This window comes from Tamandua tetradactyla, chromosome 2 (genome assembly GCF_023851605.1).
Source record: "Tamandua tetradactyla isolate mTamTet1 chromosome 2, mTamTet1.pri, whole genome shotgun sequence".
NCBI classification, from domain to species: Eukaryota; Metazoa; Chordata; class Mammalia; order Pilosa; family Myrmecophagidae; genus Tamandua; species Tamandua tetradactyla.
This window is the reverse complement of record NC_135328.1, coordinates 188,450,229-188,470,653: the sequence shown is the minus strand read 5'-3', so window position 1 is coordinate 188,470,653 and position 20,425 is coordinate 188,450,229. Positions and strand designations below refer to the sequence as shown.

Genomic DNA, 20,425 nt, shown 5'->3' with positions numbered 1-20,425 from the left:
AGTGATAAAGCCCAGATGCAGACTCGGATCCACTGACCTGGAAAGCCCTGGCTCTTTGCTGTGGCACAACTGGTTTTCAGACTGACATTTGGAAAACTCACTTTCTTTCCTGTGACACTTATTAAACAATGGTCATGTGGGGGTCTTGTTCTAAATGCGTTATTGGTATTAGCATACCGATTAGCAGTGACCACGGGAGGAAGGCACCATCATTCGCTCCATTTTACAGGTGGGGAAACTGAGGCACTGCTAAGTAACTTGCCTAAGGTTATTCAGATGCTAAGTGGCAAAGCCAGGCTTCACATCTGAGCATTTTAGCTCTCGAGGCCATGTTTCTAACCGCTCAGCTGCACTGCTTCCCAGGGACTCCTGTGGGTGGGGCAACAGGGATGCTGATGAGGGCAAAGCTCAGTGGCTTCCAGACGCCACATGCTCCCACTTCAATCAAAGCAGGCCCCATTATTAATGGGAACTATTTTGTTTGAAGCAAGGGTTGTGGGTTGCTGTCTGCTCTACTTTCTGCAGAGGGGGAGAGAAATGGGGCTAGCTAGAACAGGGGGTCTGCAGGTCCCTTGTGCCCCTATACCCTTACCACGGGTACTCCAGGGCCCTAGGGTTCAAGGCTGGATCCTGAATCCCTAAGACCAGACCTAGTAGGTGGGCTGCGGAGACGCAGAGAGGAGGCTGGGGCTAGGAGAGAGAAGGGTCCGGGTTGAATGGCCCTTGCTGTCTGGGAAGACTGGGTAGGGCAGCGCGTGTGGCCTTTGTGAGGTTCCCTGGGAACTTAGCACCTGCCAGCTGCGGCTTCCAGGGGGAATCAGCCCTAACTCCATAAATCCCAGGGGAGCAGGTGGCTCTGCAAGCCCCATTGTACTCGGTTGCTTCCTAGTCTGGCTGGGCCTGTCTGTGATGTCAGCCTGTGTGACTGGCACCTGGCCCAGCTCCGGTGTGCGTGACGGCAAGGATGCGCTCAAACAGGGCAGGGTTGGGGGATGGGCAGGGGACCGGGAGGCAGGCCTCTAGAAGTGTGTGGGGAGGGCCTGGGGGAGGAGGGGGGAGAGTCTACCTTCTGCTCTCCAGGTGCTTCCGAGCTCTGGTAAGGATTATAACCTCCAAATTAGGTTCCTGGAGACCCAATCATGCCAGGTGAGGAGGCAATGAGGACGGGAGGGAACCCTGAAGCAGCAGGCAGCCCTCCCCTCTCCCCTTGGAATTTCAGCTGAATCTGGCATCAGTCAAGCACCAGTTGTGTCTCCTTTGGACACAGGGCCTGGGAATCCTCACAGATAAGTTGCCAATCTTCGCCACCTAATTTGAACTTTATCTGTCCCAAAGCCAAAGGTGCAGCAGAGCGCAGACTGCCCGAGAGCCCTCAGTGGGCTGCCCCTAGCTCTTCTTGGTCCTCGGACAGTCCTATTTTTCAGCAATTCCTGCTCTCCAGCTATTCAAACTCCGTAATCACTCTCTCACCTCTGCAACTCTTGCCACCAGATATTTCACCCTGGTCTTCCTGCTGCTCCAGATACTGCCCCATTTCCACCAACTCTTATCTCGAGAGGCTCTCCTACCCTAGCTGCTCTTCAAAATGTTTCTGATTCCCAGATCTTCCCACTCCCTAGATGTTTCTTATTTTCTAGATATTTCTGATATCCAGATACTCCAACTTCTTTTACTCCCTCAATTGTTTTCTCATTCAGCTACTCCACTTCCCCAGATTCTCCCTGTGGTGGGCAGGTTCTCCGGGACTCCCAGCGATACCCACCTCCTGGTATTCAAGCTCTTATGTAGTCCCTGCCTCCTGAGTGTGGGCTGGACCTTGTGACTTGCTTCTAACTCACCCCCCACCCCCAAAGCGGACGGGATGCGCTTTTGGAGATGAAGTTACAAGAGGTCTCTGTCTTGCTTGTACCCTCTCTGGCTCCTCTGCTGCTCACCCTCTCCTGGCTCTGCTGGAAGCTGCCATGCCGTGAGCTGCCCTGTGGAGAGGTCCACACTGCAAGGAACAGACGGCAGCCTCTGGCCAACAGTCAGTGAAGAACTGCAGCCCTAGCTCAACCCAGGAGGACGTGGATCTGGCTAACAACCACACAAGCAAGCTTGGAAGCCGAGCATGGAGGTGACCAGAGCCTTGGGGAGAGGCCCTGGGCCAGAAACTGAGAGAGAATTCACGCTGCTGTTTTAAAACACTAAAATTTAGGCAATGTGTAATGTAGCAATAGGTAACGAACATACCCTCTTACTTATGTACACCCATAAGTTACTTCTGTTCCCAATACTGCTGGAAACAGATACTCAATTTCAGCTATCCTTATAATCAGATTATCCAAGTCCAACCTTCCTGGCTTTGCCAGACACACATGCTCCCCAGAATCCTGATTATTGCAGCCTAAGTACTACTCTCCCTTCAGTCGCTCTACCTCCCCAGCTACTCTCCCATCCAGGCCTCTCCTGTTCTCCAAATTTTCCCTCTTCAACCAAAGGAGGGAGTGAGGGGTGGGTGAGGCCATCTTGGCTCCTTTACACCTCCTAATGCATCTACCCATTGAGGCTTTGATCAGCTCATCCACCCATCCATCTATCCTTCCATTCATCCTTTCATTCATCTGTTCATGCTCTCCTCTACTCCCCTCCTTCTACATACTAATTGATTCAATGAACCATCCAACTGTCCACTTAGTTCTTACTTATCCATCTGTCCATCCATCTAATTATCTGTTCATCTGTCCATCCTCTTACCCAACTATTTACCCACCCCACACTTCTTACCCACTCACTCTTCTATACAAATCATCCACCCAGTAAATCTTGATCCCTGCCAAAAGTCACTTGCCAGTGAGCCACTCCATGAGCCTTCTGTGTCATAATGGGATGAGAACTTCTGTTTCTCCAAACTCCTCCCAGCCCCCTCATCCCATTCCTCCCATATACGGGCCTGCCTGACACAAAAACATATGTTCTTTCCAGTAACACAACACCATAAATGGAAACAGAAATTTCAGTCAAAAGGAGTGTTGAGGCAGATGGACTTTGAGGAAAGACATGTGAAAGCTGCAGTGGGTAAAGGAACTGAAAAGAAAAATGGGAAAGAAATCAGAGAGCTCGGGCTAGTCAAAACAGGAGGTGACAAGGCATGAAATATCAACCTAGCTGTCATGCTGATTTCTAAGAGGTTCTGCTCTCCAGCTTCTCTGTTGATAAATTCACCACCTCCATCACTTTTAGACAGATTGGTCTTAAGATATGCTTCTCAGTAATGGTCACCACTGGTCCTTGTCGTATATTGGGGTCCCCCTTCCCAACCACATGTGCTCATGGTCTCTGATTCCATTTGCATCCCATCTTTCTGTCCTTGAGTGACTCTGTGGTTCTGTGGAATGTCCTTGAAGAGCTTCCCCCTGGCACATCTGATCAGGGAGGGATGAAACCAGGGTGTCTCTGGGAATCTCAGGCCTCTCTCTTATGTCTCTGGGCCTGGCCACCAGAGGCCAGGGCTGCAGTCACTGCTGCAGGGAACAGAGTCCCACATACCCAGGGCACCAGTGTCATCCTGCCTGTTCCAGTTCCAGAGACACCCTTAATAAGCATTGCAATTAATGGAATCTTTTGGAGCAACCAACTCGGGGCAATGTGCCAGGGCAGAGATGCTTTTTGTATGAGTAAAATTGGCAAGAAAGTAAGTTTCAGGCTCACGACTTTCAATTCCAGCCTCCTCAAAGAAGTAAATTGATTTTCCCAGCTGAAGATACTTAATCTTGAGATTTAACATTTCTGTACAAGAGAATATGTGTGTATGTGTGTGTGTGTGTGTGTATTCCAAAGGGAGCTAAGACCGAGGGTCTGTGTGCAGGAATGTAGTGGCCATGTGTCTCTGTGCAAGACCTTGGTATTTTCTGAATTGGAAACGAGGCACCTTTCCCCAAATTAATTGGCTCTTTTATTCCTAGGTGGGGAATCTTTGGCTTTTTTGGAGCCTGTGCTTGAGCTGTTAATCTTTTCTCTTGGCTTATTTTCATGGAGACCAGGAGGCGTCTCTGCAGCCCAAATGGTGAGGGCCCCCCTCTCCCAGCTGCAGCCCTTAAGGTGGACCCCCACTGCAGGAGTTGGGAGTTGGGGGCTTTAGGCTAGGGCAAGAAGTCAGATCCAACTGGGGAGGGGACTCTGCTATCACATCAATCTGGGTTCAAATGCCAGCTCCTTCTGTGGCCAAAAACCAGTGATTTCAAATCTCTGAGCCTCACTTTCTATATGTGTAAAATGGGGGTGGTGATAATGCCTACTGGCATTAGAGTTATCACAATCACACAATGAGAAAAGACATATGAAGTGCTTAGCACAGAGCAGCCCCAAGGGAAGACAAGGTAATTGGTAGGCATTATTATTTTTATTTACTCCTCTTTAGGACTAGATTTTTCTCATCTAGAAATTGGGAATAACAATCTCGTGTGAGATGGCATTAAGCTTAAATGATATGACACTCAGTGGTAGAGCATTCAAATGCTGCAAGGGGCCAGATAGGACACTGTGGAGAAGCAGAGAAGGCTGGGGGGCTTCTGATGGACTGGAGGGAGGTGGTTGCCCCCCAGTTGCTGAGATTGCTGCTTGGTGGGGAGCCCTAGCCAGCTCAGGGATGCCAGATTGCTCACGTTTTCAAGAAGCTGGAAGTTTGAATTCTTTTAAATAAAAACCTCCCAACATTAAAATGCTCACAACCTATTAAAAAAGAAAGTATATAAATTTAAGCAATGTGTGGCTTCCCAAATCATGTCTGTGAGCTGGACCGGTCTGTGTGTTACCAGTTTGTAATAATAAAAATAGTGAACATTTCTTACATGCTTACTCTGTGCCAGGGATTGTTCTGACCTGTTTGCATGGATTATCCCATTTGATCATCTCTGTGAGGGGAGCAGTAAGATTTTACCCATTTTACAGGTGAGAAAACTAAGGCGTAGAGAGGCCCTCAGTAACTTCCCTGCCATCACTGGCCCTGCTCCCTTGCCTGTCCTCTCTGGATCTCTTTTCCTTTCTGGGAGCCCCCTGGAATCCTCCTGAAGTGGGTGGCTCTGTGCAAAACAGCTTCCACCGCGAAGCCCTGTAAGAGGGGATTCTCCAGGTCCCTCTGGCTGACCCCTCTCCAAGTGCTCCGAGGAAGCTCTCTGCTTATAAGGGGCTGTAGGGCAAGAAGAGACAGAGGGCCTGGGTTGCTTCCCCATCTTCTGGATCAGTCAGTTAGAGGGGTTTGGAGGAGAAAGCGTTATTTATAGGCATGCTGTGTGCCCGGCACTGAGCTCATCAATATGTACACAGTAGCTCAAGGACTCCTTTTGATGAATCCACGGTGGGTATCAGTATCCAGGTCTAGCAGGTGAGCTAATGGAGGCTCAGAGAAGTGAAGTGACTTGGCCAAGGTCACCCAGCAAAGACAATAACCAAGACTCAAATCCTGATGTGTCTGGCTTTGAAACTGGTCATATTTGACTGTGCCAGGGTTGTACTGCTCTTAATTCTGTCCAGTCACTGCACTCCGGCCCTCCCACTCTGCTGCTGCTTGAAGGTAGAGCGAAGGCCCTGAGAGAGGCCAGCAGGTGGGTCAGGAGAGACCGGGAGCTGAGAGTTTGCTGGGCAGATGGGAGGCAGGGGGCTGGACTGGATGGTACCTCCAAGTGCTTTCCAGGATCAGATGCTAGGAAGGAGCAGATGCTGTGTAACGGGGAGGGCTTCATAATGCCCAGCGCTCCAGAGAACCCGGAATTCTCAGCCCCCAGCTCCCACCCCTTTTCTGAGCTGCTATCTTCCACACAATCCCTTCCAACTGTAATATCCTCCCTCCACCCCTAACGCTGAAAGAGGGCTAAATTTTTGGAGAAGGAGACGCTGTCTTTTGACATCCTCTCCCTTCAAAGCTGTCCAGCCCTCCCTGCAAAGAATCTGCTTTCCCACTGCTCTCCTTTACATTTTGCCTACAGATTTTTACAGCCAAACAGTGCTTTCAAGGGCCTCCTTTTTCATCTCCTAATTAATTTTTATCTTCCAGGACGGAGGGAGGACAACACAGGAGATGCTGTGTGTGATGTCTGCTGCTCCCTGAAAACTCTTCCAAAGAAATTTCCTTCGGAATGATGGGGTTTCCTCCAGCCATGCATCTCCCAGGCGACACAGGTCGGGGCAAGGGATGTGGAGCCCCCTGAGAGCCTGACATACTGCTTCCTATGCTGCCATGTCTGGATAGAAGTAAGTACCCCCTCCCGCCCTTGTGTGCTACTCTCAGCCACAGGGGCTTTTTAAGATGGTCTGCAACCTTGCCAAGAACATGTGCTCACTATGGAAATGAAGTTCTCCTGCCCTGCACCCGGGGCAGGGGTGCTACCTGCTGGTTTCTGTCCTCAAGGCTGTCTCCTGCAGTTGCTCCACTTGGCTCCTGCCTCTTGTCATCTACCCATCCTTGAATTCAACAGTGGTACATGCTCAACATGCATTTTTTTGAGCAACTACACTGGCCTTTGCTAGTCTGGGGATAGGGCTCAACTGACTGTGGCCTCACTCTTCCCCAGCTGACTTCTGAGAACCATGGCTGGGTCCACAGAGAGGTGACAGAGACACAGTGACAAAGAACATAGGCCCTACAACCAGACTGCTTGGGTACATATCTGCTATGTGATCGTAGGCAAATCAGTTTGCCTCTCTGAACCTCATTTCCATCATGTGTGAAATGGAAATGATAAAAATAATCCCTACCTTCTAGGGGTGTTATGAGGATAATATGAGTAAATACAGGTAAAGGACTTAGATGGCATCTGGCACATAATAAGAATTCAATAAATGTTATTTTTATTGTTGATTTTGCCAATGACTACTAGACAACTTGTGGCTACTCTGCAGCACTGACCCTGTTCAATCCTAAAGCCAAACTTGTCATATCCCCTCATGGGCAGGAGAGAGGACCAAGCCTACGGGGTTGAATCCTACACTGGGTGTGGGGACCGCTCCAATGAGTGTGCAGGCAGAATATCTGACCTTACATTCTGGTTTCCCAGCTGATCTGCTGTGTGATCTTGGGCAAATCACTCAACCCCTCTAGGCCTCTGTTTCGCTGGGTTGAACTGAGGGTCTCCTTACCACTTTAATTTTCAAATTTTCTGTGATAATAAGGAGGCTAGACCTGGGGGTGGGGGAGGTGTGACTAGGAAGCCTGACTATAGAGGGTAGAGGCCTGGCAGGGGCAGGGAAGAAGGAAATGTGCTCAGAGACCTTCCAGGTGGCCGTTGCGCCACTAGCTCATTAGCTGCGGTGGGGTTAAAGTCACCATGTTCAGGCGCCTCTCCGCCTACACAACGGTCCCGCTGCTGCTGCCAATGAAAGGGAGCCCGGGCAAGAGGAGGTTCACTTGAATTAAAGCAGGAGATAATGTGGTCAGACATAAAGAAGAATCAATTGACCATCAGGAGGGCACGTAAGTGGGATTGGTTCCGCAGAGGAATGTAGAGTTGCTGCTTCAGGCCGACAGGCCTTGAGTCCCAGCAGCTCAGCTGGGAGGCAGCAGCTGTGCCCCTCCTCTGCCCTCTGCACTGAACAGTTTGCATGGAAGGTGGGTGAGGGCAGAGCAGGCTGCGGGGGGTGTTGCTTGATGCTGAGGATGGCGCTCAGTGGGGAGCTCGGACTAGGCTCCTGGAAGCCAATCTGAACATGTTAGCATGGAAGGAGGCGAGGGCATCCAATCAGCAGCAATACGCCTGCACTGTGCTTATTTATGCCGCTTCCCTTTGATCAGGAGCCCTGCTTAGAGATGGGCTCATGCGTAATGCATGAAGGATGTTCTGGCACAGTCAAAGCCTGGGCCGTAGCCTGGGGATAGGCACGAGCAGACACACACACACACATACAGGCCATTATACACACAAACACACACTCATCCAAACACACACAAACATTTTCTACACATGTATAGAACATTCAAACACTGTCTTCACATGCATACATGTAAACTCTCTGGCACATTCCTGCAAACATTCGCAGGCACATATTCACATGTCCAAATCACAGAGATGCACGCATTTATATATGTTCACCAGCACACACACATATGTACACGTGCAGCTATGCAGACACTAATGCTTGAGCACAGATGCCCACACCCACACAGGGAGATTCTTGAGCATGGACCCTCATGTGCATACACACCTATGAACACACATGGACACCTCCCTGCTATACACTACTGCATGCACACCCAGGCAGCCATGCACATCACCTCCTCGCATACTTGCTTATACTCATGTCCACATACGCAGACCCCCATATAGCTCCTAACACACCTACTATAATGCTTCTATCTTCCACTCACTCTGAAATACATCATGGGGACCTTTTAAGAAGGCCATGTTTGCAGCTTCTCAGTGGCAGCAGCGATATGCAAGAGGGGAGCCCTTTTCTTCTCTCTTTTCTCTTTACTTGGCAGCTTGGACTTCCCGCCTCAGGGAGGGACACAGGGGAGACCGGGCTGGGGGAGAGTGCTGCCGGGATTTCCGAGCACCTTTTCCACTCACCCTCTTCCTTCCCGCCTCACTGAGGCCCCACTGGAGGCTGGGTCCACCACTCAGGCGCTCAGCCAGAAAAGACGCCAGGGCTGTGGGGGTGGGGAACCAGGGTCCAGAGAAAAGGGAACCACTCCAGGCCTCCAGACTTACTGAGCAATCGGTTAATAATTAAACAAATCAATGACTGAGTCCTCAAGCCCTGAGCATTTCTGAGAATAACGAGAGCACTGGCGCTCAGAGTGTGGGCCCCAGACCAGCGGCAGTGGCGGGAACTGGTAGGAAATGCACCTTCGCAGGCCCCGCCCCAGGTCTGCTGACTCCGGGTGTGTGGGGGGGGGGACTCTGGTGACAACACAATTGGAGGGCCCTGCAGGTGATGCAGGTGCCCCCTCAAGGCTGAGAATCACCGGCCCAGGTCCTGGGCTTCGGAGGGAGGCAGACCCGAACCAGGATCTGGCTCCGTCAGCTGTGGGGCCTGGGATAAGCCACGTCACCCTTCTGGGCCTCAGTTTCCACACACGTAAAATGGAAATCATCACCTCACCTATCTCACAGGATTTTTCAAGAATACTAAATGAGGCCGAGCATTTAGCACAGGGCCTGGCCCGCCATGAGCTCTCGGTAATGGTAGCTACTGGTTTTATTCTTTTAATTTCCAGGAAAATATTTACAGCTACTGCTTCTCAGTCTCAGCCACAGTCTCCTAAATCCTCAGCTACTCTGGGATGGAAGGTAAAAAACCACTGGGAGCTAAAACCTTGCAAAGTCATGGCTGGACACCCTTTAGAGCAGTGACTTGGGCAGGTGACAGTAGCTTTATCTGAAGACATCAGCATTACAAGAGTAGACACATGTTCAAGTTCTAAGCTGCCTCCCTTTCTTAGGGGATGTGCCCCCTGCTGTACTCAATGGGGGTGCAGGGTTCACTCCTAACCCTGCATGATAGATGATGCTGAGATCTAAAGCCAAGGGCCGGGAGCTCACTGACCCCAGGGCCTGTTTCTGAATCTGGGCCACTCGTTGCCTTCTCTTCCCTCCCTCTGTCCTCTGTTGACTTAAGGAAACCGCACATTCACGTTGTGTGTCGCATGAGTAAAAATTTCTAGGTTCTGTGTTGGTACCAACCCATGTGGCCCATTGTCAACTCAGCTCTCCGCAAATCAACCAGTCCCAAACAGAAAGGGGCAGAGCCTTTGGGGATTTCTGGCCCACTGCCTCTGGGAATTTAGGGAATGAGAGAGTCCCTCTCCTCTTCTGCTCAGCAAAGGGTCAGGGCGGGCCAGACTGTGATGCTGCAATGGGAGGGCGAGGACCTCACCTTGAAGAAGGTCATGGTGGCCCCATCCTTGACGGCCCCATACTCAATTTTGGTTTGCTTGGCCAGGTCGTCGGCAGAGTCGATGGGCGACTCCATCCGCTCCACGGTCAGAAAGGCGGCCAGGTTGGCCGTGTAGGAGGAGATGATGATGAGGGTGAAGAACCACCAGATGCCACCAATGATGCGTGTGGACAGAGCTTTAGGCATCAGCTCAGACCCTGGGAGAGGAGAGAAGACAGGCAGTCCCTTACCATGTCCAGACCAGGCTTCCTAAAGTCTTCTTGGTCATGGAGGCTGTGCTGGTTTGAAAGGATGTATGCCCCCTAGAAAAGCCATATTTTAATCAAAATCCCACTTCATAAAGGTAGAATAATCCCTGTTCAATACTGTATGTTTGAAACTGTGACTGGATTGTCTCCCTGGATGATGTGATTTAGTCAAGAGTGGTTGTTAAACTGGATTAGGTGTCAACGTGTCTCCACCCATTTGGGTGGGTATTGATTGATTTACTGGAGTCCTGTAAAAGAGGAAACATTTTGGAGAAAGCAATTCAGAGAGAGCAGAGCAGAACGACATAGCTACAAGAAGCAGAGTCCACTAGCCAACGACCTTTGGAGATGAAGAAGGAAAATGTCTCCCAGGGAGCTTCATTAAACAGGAAGCCAGGAGAAGAAGCTAGCAGATGATGCTGTGTTCACCATGTGCCCTTCCAGATGAGAGAGGAACCGTGACTGTGTTCACCATGTGCCTTTCTAGATGAGAGAGAAATTCTGACTGTGTTTGCCATGTGCCTTCTCAGATGAGATAGAAACCCTGAACTTCATTGGCCTTCTTGAACCAAGGTATCTTTCCCTGGATGCCTTAGATTGGACATTTCTATAGACTCATTTTAAATGGGACATTTTCTCGGCCTTAGAACTGTAAACTAGCAACTCATTAAATTCCCCTTTTTAAAAGCAGTTCTGTTTCTGGTATATTGCATTCTGGCAGCTAGCAAACTAGAACAGAAGCCATAAATGATCTCTTGAAAGCTGAACAGTGGTCCTCAATCGTGTGATCCCTGGACCAGGAGCTTCAACATCTTGGGAACTTGCTAGAAATGCACAGTCTCAGGCCCTAGCCTCAGACCTACTGAGTCAGCAACTAGGGGGTTACTTTAAAAACCCTCCAGGTGCTTCTGATATACCTTAATCTGTACGAACCACTGCTCTAGAACAATGCACACATGCACAACATTTCACAGGCTTGTTGGACCCTCAGGCGCTTATCCGTGAACCCCCTGTGTGGTCTGAACCCCTGGTTCTGGAGTGGATCTTGCTCCAAACTCTTTGTGATCTTGTGCCAGACACGTCTCCTCTTTGGGACTCTGCAAGTCATGGAGACTCGACTTTCCTCTGTCCCTGTCTCACACAAATACTGCAAAGCTGAAATGACATAATTTGAGAAGAAATTGCATTGGAAATACAAGCAATATACAAATACAAGATTGCCATGTGGTGCTTTGCAGGAGGAGAAAATCAACATTTTTTGAAGCACTTTGCTGAAATTTATCACTCCTCCTTCCCGACCTTGGGTGTGGAGCACAATTTGGATGAAACCTTCTAACTGAAGTAATTAACTAGCCGGCTTTCAAGAGTTTTAAATAGCAAGTGACTCCTGAACTTTCCAACATATTTGGACCTGAAATCTGAAAGGCATCTGCTTTGATATGGGTGATTTTTTTTTTTCTCAAAGAAATCACTCAAGGGAGAGTTTTTCAAATACACAACTATTTTTCTCCCTCTTAATCAAAACCGCGTGGGGAATATATCAGGGGCCAGGGCTTTGAATAACAGCAGGAGGTAGAGGAAGAGAAGTCATTACTGCACTGGGGGGCTTCCAGGAACTCGCCTGTCACTGAACGAAGATGATGGACTAAGAAGCATGGTGAGGCATGAGGACACTCAGTAATTGCAGGCACAGAACGAGACCCTTCCCTTGAAAGTTGTGATTTCCCAGCTGCTGAAAACCACCTACCCCCCAGGCTGCTCAGGCCCACCCTTCCCAACATATTTGCCCCTCCCCCAGGTCTCTCCAAAATTAGGACAAAGAGAGGATGTCTTGTTTTAGTTCTTTACTTGGTGAGCTCTGCCAAGCCCCTGCCATGGCCTCTGCCATGCTGAGGGGCAGCCCTGTCTTCCCTCCTCTTTCTTCACCCAAGTGCCCACCAAAGGGCTTGGTGTAGAGTGGGCATTCTGGACACATTGGAGGATATATTCATTCATTCATTCATTCATTCATTTGGATGCACACAGTGAGAGAAGGACAAGGAGTTTTACTTGCCTCCTGGAGCCTCTGCCCTTGCCCACCCCCCGCCCCCCGCCCATCCCCTACCACCCCTCAGTGGGGCTCTAGTACAAGCAGAGACTTTGGTTGTCCCCTTCCCTGAAATAAAGCAGTGAGAGGCTCTAGACATGTGATTTGATAGGCACAGGCAATGAACACGTGGTTCCTGGTCAGCAGGGCTGGGGAGGGTCCTCCCTGGAGGTTGTTTCCACCTTAGGGCCCCCTCTACCGGTGCCTGCCCTCCAGCCCCACGGTGTCTCTATATCACACTCCCTGCAGTTAGAGCAGGCATCTGCTTCCTGGGATATTTGAGCAGCTGCAGGTTATCTCCAAATGGCGGGCCATCTCCACGTCAGGTTGTGGTAGCCTGGCCCTCACTCCAGGGGGTGCAAGAGATTTGTGCCTCGGCCATCACCCCTTCCAGGCTCCCCAAGCCAGGCTGTTTCTGGGTCCTGTCCCTGCCACGTCCTGAAGTTCTCTTAGTTCACCTCTGCCCCTCCACCCCCATGGCCACTTTCCCAGCTCAAGCCTCATCATCTCATTCCTGCAAAGGCCTCCCACCCACCCTCCTTGCTTCCAGTCTGCCCCCACCCACAGCCCAGCTTTGCTCAGCTAGTTTCTATGTGGTGAAGCCATTGGTGGCGTCGGCCCCAGCAAGCAGGATGCTCTAGGTCCACCTCACCTGGAGCAGGAGGTGCTAGGAATGAGCCCAGCATGCCACGAGGTGGGGTGGCTCACCAGCTTTAGCCTCAGACCCTGAGCTGGGCCCAGCCAAGGCAGTGGTGGATGGCTGAGACTGGGGCAAGGACACAGCCAGGCCGTCCTGAATATTTCAGCCACCCCTAATTTCTGGCAGCTCAGCAGTGTCTGAGGCTGCCTTTGGTAAAGAGGCCCCTGGGGAGAAGAGGCCCCTGGGGAAGGGCACATACCTTGCTGCATCAGGGACCCCATCCCGAACCAGAAGCTATTAAGCAGAGTGAAGTTGTTTTCCACCACCTCGGAGCCAGGGTTGCAGGGGTGAGCATCGTACCACTCGTAGGGGCTGAACCTGCAGCAGGAGAGGGGGTGCAGTGAGGGTGAACAGCGGGGAGATGGGAGGAAGGGGTGTCCGTGCCACAGGAGACCGCCATTTAGCAAACATTGATGGGCCAACCCCTTAAGTATCAATTCCCGCACTGCTCTGCTGGGCAGGAGGGAGTGGGAAATCAGGGCCATCTTTTCTTGTTTTCTATTGTTAGTGTCCTTTTCTGGTTATAAAAGTAATTCAGCAGTATCTCTTAAAATTAAAAGTGCACATGCCCTTCAACCTAGCAATTCTGCGACTCATTATCCATCCTGGAAAACACACTCATGGACAAGCATAAAGAGACGCACATGAGGGCGTTTATCAAAGCATTGTTTGTTATAGCAAAAAAAACTGGAAAAACAACCTAAATGTCCTTCAATTGAGGGATGAGTAAATAAACTATGCCACAAGCATACTTTGAAGTATCACGCAGCTGTTAAAAGAGGACAAGGTGCTTCTAGACGTACAGGACAGGGAAAGAGCTTTAATATATATTGTTCGGTTAAAAAAAAGTGATAAGAATCAGAACCATATGATCATATTTATATAAATAGATTCTTGAAGACAAGATGTACTATACATTTCTCTTTATGTTCACATCTCTTTTAATGTAAATGCATGTAAGAGTCTGAAAGGGCCCATACCTAAAAAATAACAGTATTTCCCTCCCCAGAAGGAAGTAGGAATGGAGGAAGGGACATCGGGAAGGTCTGCTGCTTTATATGCATTACAGGAAATTTTAAAAGTGAGGAGGTGTTTTTGAATTACTTGAACAATTTCAAAAACTCAAAATGGAGAAAGAGTAAAGCACACTCATTATAAAATAGTCAAATAGTATAGAAGAGTACCATGAAAAAGTAAAAATATTCTGTAATCCCCCTGCCCCCCGGAGAGAACAATGTGGTATATAATTTTTTAGATTTTTCTCTCTGAATATACAAATACATTTATGACAAGAGAAAAGAGATTACTTAAAACTCCTCCTTGGCTTCTAAGGACTAGGTGTCCTGCTCACCGGGGGGATTTCTGTTCACTGCATGAGTTCCAGTTGAGGATATTTGTTTGAAGAAGCTGGGAGGAGACTCAATCACTCTAGAGAGATTTGGAGATGCTGGAGAAAAGTTTTGGGCTGGGGAGACTGAGAGGCTGCTTGTATCTGAGGCTGGTCGCAGGGGGCTGGGGAACAGAGGGTGGGGTAGGTGGGTTTTTCTTTTTTAAGTGTCATGTCCTTTAAATGTTTTTAAATCTTTCAATGCTGAAAAGCTTTACTAAATTATTCATTGATCGCCAAGGCTCACGTGAGGAATTTGTTTTCATGAAGCTGGAAGATCCTACAGATATAAAATTCCAAAGTGAGGTTTCACGCCAAGATGGGGACTTTCAAAGGAAATGACCATGAACTGGTTAGAGGCTCTTAAAATTCCACAAGAGGAGATATAGTCAGGAGAGGGGAGCCTGTTGGGAGCAGGGTGCTTGGAGAAAGCCTTTGGAGAGCAGTGAGCGTTGGTGTCCTCTTTCCCCGCCCCCGGCTGAGTCTAGGGAGAGTGATGGCCACAGGACTGCTGGGGGCACTTGAAGTGTGGCCCTTAGAATTAAGCAGATGTAGTGGACTGAGCCTGCCTGGGAAGTGGAGAGGGCAGGGGTCAGGCTCCTTTGCAGGTGAAGGCAGGAGAGTCTCAGCTGCACGGCCTTGTTGACTCTTCTCCTAGGACGGCAGTGGCACTCCAACAGGAGAGGCCGTGGGGCCTGGCTGCCGCAGGACCAGGGGCCGTGTGGAGAGTGGGCCGCCGCAGGGGCACCACCCACATCTGGGTTGTGGTCAGAGGGGCCTAGCTGTGGTGTCTCCACAGAAGCCCAAAAGGTGCCTGGGAGACAAAGAGCCACCCCGAACCTCAGCCAGCCATTCTAAGCATACTCCAACTCAGTAAGAACTTTCCTATCCCCTTCTCCCTCTTGCTTCCCTGCTCTTCTAACCAGCAAAAGAGGGGGAGAGAGAAAGAGAGAGAGACAGAGAGAGAGAGAGAGAGAGAGAGCATGCTCCGACCACACACCCCTTCTCCGTCATCGGGCAGCCTGTGCCCAGGGGCCATGCTGAGGTAAGAGAAGTCTATTTGTTAATGAAGATGGGTATGCTGATTAATATACTAGACTCATTCCTCTAATTTCTGAATCGAAACAGTGTGTTTGTGATTTAAAGAGACCCGAGTCTTTCTGTGGTCTGGGAGTGAGCCCAAATGCCCCAGGTCCTGGCAGAGTTTTACTGGAGCAGGAGAACCTCCACCTCTGAACTTGGAAGGTGTGGTAGGGGACAAAATAAAAGATGATTTATGATAAGCTCTCATGAGTCTTTTTCTATTTTTAATAAGCCAGTTATACACACACACACACACACAATTACAATATATAGGACTTATTAAAAAATATTACCCCATACCATAATACTGTCCTAGAACTTGGTTTTTCATTTAATAAGCCACCAACCTTTTTCTACATCAGTTCTTCTAGCTTTACCTTATTCTTTTTTTTTTTTTTTTTTTTTTTTTTTTTTTTTAAAGGAAAGACAGAGAGAGAAGGAAGGAAGGATAGAAGGAAGGAAGGGAGGAAGAAAGGGAAACATCTTTTAAACATTTTCTTGTTTTATTGTATTTTGTTTCTCCGTTTTTGTTACATGGGCTGGGGCCGGGAATCGAACCGAGGTCCTCCGGCATAGCAGGCAAGCACTTTGCCCGCTGAGCCACCGCGGCCCGCCCTTTACCTTATTCTTTATAACCTCTTCATAGACTTTTTTTTTTTTTTTTACATTTCCCCTACTGACAGCATTTGCGCTGCTATAAACTCTGCAGAGAGAAACATCTTGGGCACCCATGCCAAGGGTGGCCTTGTACTCTAGGGCTTTGCTGCAAAGACTTCGTAGACTCGGGGAAACTCTTAAGTTTGGCTCCAGGGTGGTATTTCAACAGGATTAATTCCCAGAATCGGAATCGCCCATGACAGTAAACATTACTGGCCCTAGGAAGGGCAGCTTCTGCAGAGCGCCGCTGCAGGCTGGGCCTCTCACTCAGGCACAGCTGGCGGCACGGTGCCGGTTAGAGATGGGGGCAGCTCAGAGCCGTCAGTCCCCGCGGTCCTGCAGGCAGCGGGTCCTATGGCCTAGATGTCACCCCAGGGCCAAGGAAGAAACGAGAAATGGGGTGCTGGCTGGGCAGGTGAGGAAGGGGCCTCTTGAGTGATGGCAGATCTTGGATTCAGGTCTTGCTGCTGTAAGGGGGCCTCCCACTCATGCCATAAAATGGGAGAGTGTAGAGGTCGACCTGGAGGTGCTCAGTTGCTACCTGGGGGCGAGGGCTGCATGCCAGCCCCAGCAAGGGAGGTGTGAGCAGGGCACTGACGGTGGATGTGGTCATCTCTTTCCTCTGATGCGTATTCACACCGGCTTTGGCCAGAATGTGATTCTGGGGGCTGGACTGGCGGCTCACCCTCAGCCCTGTGTCCTGGGCCACACACTGAGGATTACCTCCCTGCCACAAGGGCCACCTGTAGTGAGGATGCCATCCCCCCCGACTTCCTCCCTTTTCCCTTCTATTTTCCAAGCATGAAGCAGAGCTTTCTGGTGGCCTGGAAAGGGCCTGGCTCCACACCCAGACCCCTGGTGCCGCCCAGGCCTGGGCCAGGCCAGGCCAGTTCGTGAGACGGACAGCTCTGTACCTGCCAGAGCTGCCCAGGAGTGTGGCCTGGGGACCTGCACTTTTTGCAGACCCACCTCTTGGGGTGTGGGCAGCTGCACCCAGATCTCTCTCAGCAAGCATGGAGTAGGCCAAGTGGCCAAGTGGAGGCCAGAGGGTAAGGTCCATTCTATAGATATGCTGTGCTTGACCCCAACAGGATTATAAAAAATCAAATCAGTGGTCACATATAAAAATCATAAGACGGCTCATAAAGATGGTCTCTCTAAATATCATTAACTCGGGACCTGTTGTTTCTGCCTAGCACAAGCTGTTGGGGTGCCCCCTTCAGCCAGGGTATGTGTTCTTAGTTTGCTTCAGCCTCTACCACTTCCTACTGCTCATTCCTGGGTCTGCCTCACGCCCTCCCGCTCTGTGTTTGCTACCCCTGATAAAGTCAGACAGACAGCTTGGGGTCTGAAGCCTAACCGTGCCAAGGAAAAGCTTTGTGACTTTGGACAATGACGCAACCTCGCCAGGTCTCAGTTCTTGTCTCTGTGAGGTGGGGATAGCTGTACCCATTTCACAGGAGTGCTGTAAGGATCTGAGAAGCAGGTGTGAATTGTGTTGTGTGAGTGCAGTACAACATCACACCTGCACAGTGAGACTGTTTGTGGCCCTGTGGTTGAGCCCTTGTCCTTGCCCCCTCCTCTGTCCTCAGGTGTCCTATGTCATTTTATTTTCTTTTTTTGTGAAAAATAACATATATACAAAAAACAATAACTTTCAAAGCACATTACAACAATTAGTTGTAGAACAGATTTCAGAGTTTGGTATGGATTACAATTCCACACTCTTAAGTTTTTTACTTCTAGTTGCTCTGATGTACTGGAGACTAAAAAGAAATATCAATATAATGATTCAGCAATCATGCTCGTGTGTTAAACCTGACCTTCTCTGTATAACTCCACCACCACCTTTGCTCTTTCTCCAACTCTTTAGGGGTATTTGGGCTATGCCCATTCTAACTTTTTCATGTCGATAATATGGGATGGGGGATGGAACTAGTTGATGTTCTAGAGAGGCTAGTCCCTCTGCATTTCAAGACTCATATGGTCCAGGAACCCATCTGGAGGTTGTAGGTTTCTGGAAACTTACTTTAGTACGTGGACCTTTGTAGAATCTTACGTAAGGCGTCCTGTGTCATTTCATTCCAATAGCTCTAGAAACCCCATCTCTTCCAGAAAGCCTCCCCAGACTAACCTTAGGAAGGGGGCCTCCTGCAGTCCCTCAGCGTGTAGGGAGAGGACAGCAGGGTGGCTGCTGCTGGCTGATGGAAAGATCTGAACTGGAGGGGGTTTGGGTCGCACAACCAATGGGCAGAGCTGATGCCGGAACAGCTTTAGCCTCTGAGGGGGTGGGAAGCACTGAGAGGCCGGGGTGGGGGGGTGGGGGGGGTGAAGGGTGGGGGCGGAGCTTCTACAGTCATGGCGAGAGCTCTGAGAGTGGCTCCTGGCTTTCTAAGACTTATTGGACCATTCATGACAAGAGGTGTAATGAAGGCTTCTCGGGTGGGCCCCCGAGGCGGGGCTTCACCAGCTCCAGTCCTGACAGCTGGCAGGAGGGCCTGACGATTTCATTGCAAACATCCTTCCCTTTCTTTGGTCTCTCTCAGGTGGGGAGGAGGGAGTGAAGGGAGCGGGGCTGAGGGAAAGGCTTTCAAAGAAGGCTCGGGAGAGAAAAAAGGGTGAAACACCAAGTCTTTGGATCTCAAATTGCATCTCCAGAGCAGTCCCCCTTCACACCTTGTTAGGATTAGAGAAAAAAGAACCAGGGCAGAGGCTGGGGCTGGAGCCTGGAGGGAGAGCGCAGAGGGCCCAGCTGTAAAGGGCATGTGGTAGCTGGCCCAAGCAGGCACCAGCTCGCTGCCAGGGGCACGCAGATGTCCAGGTGGCCAGAGAGGTGCGTTGCAGATAAAACCCTCAGTGACCCGAGTTCAAGTGCTGGTATACTACTTATCGCCTCTTTAACCATGGCAAGTATTTAGACTTCCTGAGCCTCAGATTTTTCTTCTTCATGGGAACTTGGATGATTAGAAAAGATAATGGCTGTAAAGTACACAGCACGGTGCTCGGTCAACACTAGGTGCTTAGCAAATGCAAGGTGCTCAGCAAACGCTAGGTGCTTGGCAAATGCCAGGTGCTCAGCAAACAGTCTAAACCTGTCCCCTCGTGACCTCCTCCTACTGTCTACCAGCTAGAGTGTGCTCCGTGCACTTCATGTGAACAACCAAATGGACAGGCATGTTGCTAGCGTGTCTTCACAGGTACACATATGTGTGCCATGAACCCATATATGCTCATGGATGTGAGTTTATGGGCACTGCCCCCTTATTGTTGTGGATCACATGGACACAGTCTATTTTCCATGTTTTAAGTCACCCTTTGGGCCAGCCAATACACCGGGGCCAGCTGCATGGGTGCAGGGCAGAGGTGGTGCCACTTTGGGCAATAGATTAACTTCTCCAAGTCTGCTAATGGGACCAGAGTGCAGCTGCTGCGTCTCAAAGTCACAGTGACTGACTGTGACAAAGACAGGTTCAAGCCTCAGGAGCCATGGAAGGCTCCCTGAGTGATACCACGGGATCTGCGCCACAGGGAGGGAGAAAGGTGCAGGGACAGCAGTGGCTGGTTCCCCAAACCCCCGAGGCTGGGTCAGAGCTCTGGCCGAGGCATTGCCCTCACCTGGCGATGACAAAGAGGACACAGCTGACACCCAGGTAAGCAAGGAGCACGTACATCCAGATGTCTGGGGACAGAGGATTGAGGAAAGAGAAGACACTGGGGTTGGTGCCATTGGGCTTGCGGTACAAGATGCTGACCCCGAGCGTCATGAAGGGCTTGGAGAAGTCGATGGCCTTTTCACGGACGTGGGTGATGGTCAGCGGGGCCACGGCCAGATCTGCCTTCTGCAACGAGAGAGACAAATGGACCATGAGCAGAGCCTTAGACCACCAAGGGACAGAAAATCCATTTTTGGTGGAGGGAGACAAGAGAATGGAGTGGACTCAGTGTGGCCTCAGGCCCAGGTCACTTAATCACAATTTAATTTTACCACTTGCCAGCTCCCCATGTCCAGAGTGCTAGGGAGAGAGGGATGAATGAGAACTAACCCTTGTTCTCCAAAAGCATATGGGCTTGAGGAGGAGAACCTGCAGAGAATGGAACCCGGGTAAAGCTGGGACCCATGTGGTCCAGTCTCAAAATAACACGTCAAATAAATACAGTCCTGCAGTCTTCAAAAACTTAAAAACAGCTCATGTTCTTTATTTGTATCTTTCAAACATCATGAAGGGGACACAGAATCCACAGCAGCCCTTATTTAAATTTGCTTTCCTTTCCCATCCACTTCTTGACTGCTTCAGCTCATTTTTGCTATTCTATATATCCTAAAAGACCTACCTCCCTGTCCTCATACAAAAATAGTTGGACAAAGATAACACCGGCTTTCCACCCCAGGAGAG

The 20,425-nt window shown here is 50.0% G+C and overlaps 1 protein-coding gene and 2 long non-coding RNA genes across 4 annotated transcripts in view; 2 read left to right on the top strand and 1 right to left on the bottom strand.

The window, feature by feature from the left end:
• GRIK3 (glutamate ionotropic receptor kainate type subunit 3) overlaps positions 1-20,425 on the bottom strand; it is a 94,844-nt gene that overhangs the window by 10,261 nt on the left and 64,158 nt on the right. Inside the window, exons 10-12 of the mRNA XM_077150261.1 lie at positions 19,647-19,870; positions 13,104-13,222; positions 9,850-10,067 (exon numbers count right to left, since the gene is read on the bottom strand). Of these exons, the coding sequence (XP_077006376.1) occupies positions 9,850-10,067; positions 13,104-13,222; positions 19,647-19,870 (561 nt within the window). The remainder of the gene's footprint in view (positions 1-9,849; positions 10,068-13,103; positions 13,223-19,646; positions 19,871-20,425) is intronic.
• LOC143674491 (uncharacterized) lies at positions 1,052-4,046 on the top strand. Its single transcript, XR_013171077.1, has 3 exons — positions 1,052-1,146; positions 1,957-2,116; positions 3,945-4,046. It is a non-coding gene; the product is annotated as an uncharacterized LOC143674491 (long non-coding RNA).
• On the top strand, positions 8,951-15,554 carry LOC143674490 (uncharacterized). 2 transcript variants are annotated; one of them, XR_013171075.1, is made up of 3 exons: positions 8,951-9,152; positions 15,218-15,336; positions 15,420-15,554. It is a non-coding gene; the product is annotated as an uncharacterized LOC143674490 (long non-coding RNA). The 2 variants fall into 2 exon arrangements; XR_013171076.1 differs by having other exon boundaries at positions 8,951-9,263.